We start from the raw sequence: 6,517 nt of genomic DNA, 5'->3' as shown, positions 1-6,517 counted from the left end.
AGCTACCTTATGATGACTGTGTGATTGGAGGCCAGCGCCTGGCATTATGAAAAGGAAAATCTGAAGAAACATGGACTTGTATATTTGTACAAAAAAAAAGAGTTTATTTTTCTAAAAAAAAAAAAAAGAGAGAAGAAAAAATATGCAGAGGGTACTGCTAACTCCACACTGCGTGCTGCCTGGCACAGAGCCTGGCCCGTGGGGGTCAGCTCTCATTTTGTGTGAATCCTATATATGGGAAAAGAAAGAATTGGAATCCAAAGAAAGCCTCCCCTTTGTAGGAATTTTATTTTCCAAGAGGATTATCTAAAACTTGATAAAAGGACCACATTTATTTATTATATTTTTTTGACTGAACCACCCTGGATTCAGTGGCTGTCTTTGGTTGTATCCTGTGACAAGTAGCAGTCAGGTGTGTTAAATCAGTGGTGTGGGATTAAAACCTTGAGCTGCTACTCATCAAGGTTTGTGTTACCCTCCTGTAAATAATGTGCATAGTGTATTTTGTTGGTAATTATTTTGGTACTTCTAAGATGTATATTTATTAAACAGATTTTTACAGTTATCCTCATGGTTTTCTTTGGGTTGAGGGTTTAAAAAAGGACATGGGACTCCTCTTACAGAATCATTCCATCTTCAGGTGGAGGTGGAGGTGTGGGAGCCCTCACCACAGCCAGCTGCGGAACCCTTTCGGAGAGGAGCTTCTCACGCTGTGTACCAGCCTCCTGGCCCAGTGCGTGGGAGTTTGTTGAAAGAGCAATAGAAACACCAGTCTCGGGCCTGGGGAGGGGGCAGCATGCTGCTTGGCCTATAGTTATAGAGGACTCTCCACTGATTTAAGCACTGATTTTAGACTTTTCCTTCCACTTGTGGGATCTTTTTAGCACAGAAGGAATATGCTGGATTCATAATTTTATAGTTAGACTAGAAGTTTCTGAGGACATTGGCTCAGGAGTGGGACTATGCTGATGTTTGTTAGCAGGTACCTATCTCCTCATTTTCCTTATTAGTGGGCTATTGTGAAGACTGCATGAGGCGATTGTGGAAAAAGCATAGAAGTGCTGAAGAGAAATGGATTCAGTTGCCCAACTTCCTGTATTTAACATGGGCAGTGGAGAGAGAATGTCCTGTCCCAAGTCATCTGGTAAGAGAGAGGCAAGCAGGAAGTTATTTTAGCTTTTAGATTGTTAAACACCTTTTTTAATGCAGCTCGTGTAAATACTCACTTTTTCAAGCCCAGCACTAACAGGGCCTTGAGACATCAGCTTGTAGATCAGTAGAATGAGGTTAGAACTGCAAGATTCTACAAGAGTTTAGTAGTTTGTGAAACTTGAGCCTGTCTGTCAATAGTATTCCTAAAAATTTCTTGGACAAGTGAAAAGAGAAGAAAAGTTTGGCATTCTATTAACGTAGAATGGTGTAAAAATGCAACTCATATACTTTAGCTTATACCAAAAAACATAGGGGCAGGGTTGTAAGAAATGTTACATGCCATTGAGTTGCCTGCAACCTTATGTACAGCAGCTCTGAACTCCACCCTGTCCTGAGCCAGTCTCTAATTTTGACACACCAACCTCCAGTGCCCCAGTTACAGTATCAATCTCTGCTGTCCATCCACCCTTCCAAGCATGATGTCCTCCAAAGCTCCAAAGACCAGTCTCTCTTGGCCACATACCCAAAGTATGTGAGACAGCTTCAAAATCCTAGCCTCCAACGAGAAACTGTTTAACCCTCTCCAAAACAGACCTATTTGTTTTCTTGTTAGGCCATAGTATGTTCAAGACTTTTCTCCAGCACCACAGTTTGAAGGCATTGATTCTTTTTCTGTCATCTTGAGTCATTGTCCAGCCCTCTGACGCATAGCAAGTAATTGTGAAGACCATCACCTGGGTTGGGTACACCTTAGTCTCTAGACACACTGTTGATTTTCAGCACTCTGGAGAGGTCCCTGACAGCAGATTTACCTAATACAATTTGTCTTTTGATTTCCTGACTACTGGTGTTAAGAGTGTTCATTGTGAAGCCAAGCGAGTTGTAATTGTTAGACCTCAATCTCATCTCCATCTGTCATGATGCTGCAAATGGCCCAGTGGTGAGAATCTTTGTCTTCTTGATGTTGGGCTTTTCATGTTGAAGACTAAAGTTCTTGACCTTCTGCATTACAAGGTATTCATTCATTTACGTCTTTCCTGATCCACAAAAGGTGTCAAAGTCAATATCATGATTACTTTTCTCTCAGACCAAGAAAGCAGCAGGGCTTAGTGGATCTTTCATATATAGTGTTACTATAGATTAGTGCTGTCAGAGCCTGCTACTCTGCCCACTGCCTGCAGCATCAGTCTCTGCATTGTCACTCTCACAGTGCCCCGGGTTCATCACTGGAATTCCCTGTCCATTCCCAGGACAGCTGTTCGTTTATCTTACACGTGAATATTGAGTGGGTTCAGCTCTCAGCTGAGAAGGACAGAAGTAAGATAGGGAAGGACTACACCCTATACCCAGAAGCACAGAGCTTACAAACTTCCGTTTAGAGGTGATTTCCATAGCACTTCTAACTCAGAAGTGGCCCCAGAATTTTCTCCCGGGGTACTAAATTTGCTTCAAATCACTCACACTTTAGCTCTGTGCCAGAAGGTTAGAGAAATGGCCTCTTCAGCTTTCCTGGTGTCTAACTCTTGTGTGGGGTGCCATCCTCCATGCTGAGGGAGCTGGAGGCTGTGAGAACAATAGACAACCTCTCTCTCTCAGGTTTTTCTTCTCCTCAGGGCCCTGACACACAAGATATCTCTCAATGAATCCAGAGATAGCAAGGCCCAGTGAAGTAGAATCAGCCCCAGCTTCTCAGACTCCAATTTCTCAAACCCTTCTTTCCTTTTAATAATTTCTTTTCTTTCATGCCATTGGGTTAAGTAGCTGGAGCACATTGTTGTTGTTGTTGTTGTTATATGCCGCCAAGTCGCCTGCAACTCATAGCAACCCTATGTACAATAGCTCTAAACTCTGACCTATCCTGTGCCAATCTCACCATCTCTGACACACCTGCCCCCATTACCCCAGTCACTGAATCAATTAATTTAATCAAGTGTCTTCTCCTCTCCTGTGCTGTCCCTCCACTCTCCCAAGCATCACATCCCTCTCTAAGAACTGGACCCTCCTTGCAACGTGTCCAAAGTATGTCAAATGAATCTTCACAATCCTTGTCTTCACCTTCTCCAGGACAAACCTGTTTGTTTTTCTAGCAACCCATGGTATATTCAACCCTCTTCTCCAACACCACAGCTCAAAGGCATCAATTCTCCTTCTATCATCCCTAGTCATTGTCCAGCTCTCCGATGTACAGCAAGTGATTGCAAAGACCATGGCATGTATCAGCTCACCTTAGTCTCCAGACTGAAATCTTTGCACTTAGCACTTTAGAGAGGTCTCTAACCACAGACTTTCCCATCGCAATACATCTTTTAATTTCCTGGCTGCTGGTATCAAGAGTGTTGACTATGGAGATTATAAAAAAAAATAAAAACATTCTACTCTGAACAAAGTCTTCCTCAAACCTCCATGTGAACAAGAATGAGACTTTTCCAAGAAGACTATTCAGCAAACTTTTGTGTACTTAGATTTTTCTCTAAGAACGGAAGGATTTTGCTCTCTCACATTGCTGTCTAGTCAGAAGTGACTCCTAACTGTTTTCAGGGTCTATAAATGGCACAAGAGGAGATTGTCCATCTCCCTCCCACAGAGCAGCTGGTGGATTTGAACCACCTGCGTTTTGGGTGACAGCACAACTCTTAACCCACTAGGTCACCAGAGCTTACAGTAAAAATAAGGGAGATTGGGATGAAGGGAAGTGAGACAAGCAGGAAATGAAAAGTCAGGTCAGCAACTTCCTTGAATTTAGTTCCTCAATTCATCATGCCTGCCTCATCCATGGGGATAAAATTCCTTTATGGGTCACGCACACCAAGTAAATTCTAAAAGGAAGGGTAGTTTTTTGTTTATTTTTAAAGAGAGAACAAACTCCACCCAGCCATTTGAAGACATTCACCCAGACCTGGAAATGTGACATTTCCTCCCCCAAAGGCTAGCTGGGTGATTTGCACTGCAATTCTTTGCTAAATGGTGAAGTGGTGACAGGATTGAGTCAGTTATGAATTCTTTTGCTTGATTCTTTCCACTTGATTTTTTTCATTAGCTTATCTCAGACTCATTGAGTCCAAACCAACTCACAGCTGTCCCTCTAGTGGGTTTCTGAGGCTATGAATTGCAGGGAGGAGACAGCCCATCGCTCTCCTGTGAAGTCACTGATGAGAGAGCCATCAGGGAAGGCAGGTCTTGGGTTAGTTGTGTGACTCCACCACTAGAGCTCCCTTAATTGCCTTAAGGGTAACTGAAGTATAATTTGGGGGTGGGGAGGAATCAGAGACATGGAATGCATTCTCCAGCCTCTGCTAGCTCTGCAAGAATAGTTCAAGTGAGTTTCCCCATTCAAAGGCAGCATTACAGAATCTGAAACTAGACTGTTGTGTGCTTCCTTCCTAGGGAAGTGGACTGCTTAGTCCCATCCATTCACACACTATAAAGCACTCTAATCCTCCAGGTCCCTTGATCTGAAGGCACAGAGTTCATTGCTTTGATGAAGAGAGAGACAAAGACAAAACAATGTGGGGAGATGAAAGCACATGCCCTGAGGAGGTGTGAGGCCCCAGGACAGAGGAGGCTAAGAGAAGAGAGCTTCTTATCTAGTGAGGGAGCTCTAATGGCCTAGTGGGTAAGAAGCCATGCGACCAAGCCAAAGGCACATAGTTCAAACCCACCAGCTGCCCAGCTGCTCAGTGGGGAAAAGATGGGCAATATCGTCTGATGTAGTTTACAGACTCTGAATGTTGAGTGATAGGATATTATCCATACCCACAAAGGATACTTGTTAATACAACTAGTCAAATATATACACCAACCACTAAAGCCAGTGATGAAGAAATCGAAGACTTCTACCAACATTGAGGAGAATGGGAATTCCAAAACAATTAAGCTTATATGAAACCAATACCTAGACCAAGAAGCTATTATCCAAACAGAGCAAGGAAATACTGCATGATTTAAAATTTAAAAAGGTATGCGTTTTCCATACCTGTTCAATCTGTATGCTGAACAAATCATTCAAGAGGCTGGACTTTATGAAGAAGAATGTGGCATCAGGATTGGAGGAAGACTCATTAACAACCTGCGTTATGCATATGACACACCTCGTTTACTGAAAGTGTAGAAGACTTGAAATACTTGTTGTAGAAGATCAAGGACCATTGTCTGCAATATGGATTACATCTCACCACCAAAAAAAACAAAAAACTTCACCACTGGGCCAATAAGCAACATCATGATAGATAGAAAAAAGATTGAAGTTTTCAATTATTTCATTTTACTTGAATTTACAACAAACACCACTGGTACCATGAGTCAAAAAATCAAAAGACATATAGCACTAGGAGAGTCTGTAGCCAGGGACCTCTCCATTGCTCATTGAAGAGCAATGATGTCAGTTTGTAGATTAAAGTGTGCCTGATTCAAGTCATGATCTTTCCAAATACCTGCTATGTATCTGAGAGCTGGACAATGAATAAGGATGACAGAAGAAGGATAAATGCTTTTGAATTGTGATGTTGGAGAAGAGTGTTGAGTGTCCATGGACTACCAAAAGGACAAACAGATATGTATTGGAGAAAATGCAGCCAGAGTTCTCCTTGGAGTCAAGGGTGGTAAAGCTACATCTCACATACATTGAGTATGTTATTAGGAGAGGCTATTCCTTGGAAAAGGACATCATGCTTGGAAAAGTGGAGAGTCAGTGAAAGAGAGGAAGATGCCCAACGAGATAGATTAATATAGTGGCTGCAGCTATGGGATCAAATATATCATAGATGATAAGGATGACAAGATAGGACAGGGCCCAGATCTGTTGTTCATAGGATCACTAACCTCGTTGTTGTTGTTGTTGTTGTTATGTGCCATTGAGTCACGTGGGACTCATAGCGACGCTATGTACAACAGCCCTAAACCCTGCTCTGTCCTGTACCAATCGTAGTGTCTCCGACACACCTATCCTCATTACCCAAGTCTCTGAATCAATCCATCTCGAGGGCCTTCCTCTCCCATGCTGTCCCTCCACCCTCACAAGCATGATGTCCTTCTCCAAAGGATTGATCCCACCTTGCAACATGTCCAAAGTATGTTAGACGAAGCTTTAGAATCCTTACCTCCAAGGAGCAGCCTGGTTTAACCCTCTACAGGACAAACTTGTTTGTTCTCCTAGCTGTGCTTAGTATATTAAATACTCTTCTCTAGCACCACAGCTCAAGGGCTTCAATTCTTTTTTTTTGTTTGTTTGTTTTGTTTTATTTTATTTATTTATTTATTATTAAATTTTATTAGTTTTAATGAAGGATTCAATTCTTCTTCTATCATCCCGAGCCATTGTCCAGCTTTCTGATGCATAGCACATAATTGCAAAGACCATGCCTATATC

General features: G+C 42.3%; 1 protein-coding gene across 1 annotated transcript in view; it reads left to right on the top strand.

The window, feature by feature from the left end:
* The window catches only part of NFKBIA (nuclear factor of kappa light polypeptide gene enhancer in B-cells inhibitor, alpha), a 3,425-nt gene extending 2,662 nt beyond the window's left edge, over window positions 1–763 (top strand). Inside the window, exon 6 of the mRNA XM_006891578.1 lies at window positions 641–763. Within this exon, the coding sequence (XP_006891640.1) occupies window positions 641–763 (123 nt within the window). The remainder of the gene's footprint in view (window positions 1–640) is intronic.
* The last annotated feature ends 5,754 nt before the right edge of the window (window positions 764–6,517 follow it).

Source organism: Elephantulus edwardii, unplaced genomic scaffold (genome assembly GCF_000299155.1).
Source record: "Elephantulus edwardii isolate Elephantulus edwardi_28Jun2011 unplaced genomic scaffold, EleEdw1.0 scaffold00100, whole genome shotgun sequence".
NCBI lineage: Eukaryota > Metazoa > Chordata > Mammalia > Macroscelidea > Macroscelididae > Elephantulus > Elephantulus edwardii.
The sequence above is the reverse complement of the archived record's forward strand: the minus strand, read 5'-3'. Positions and strand labels throughout refer to the sequence as shown.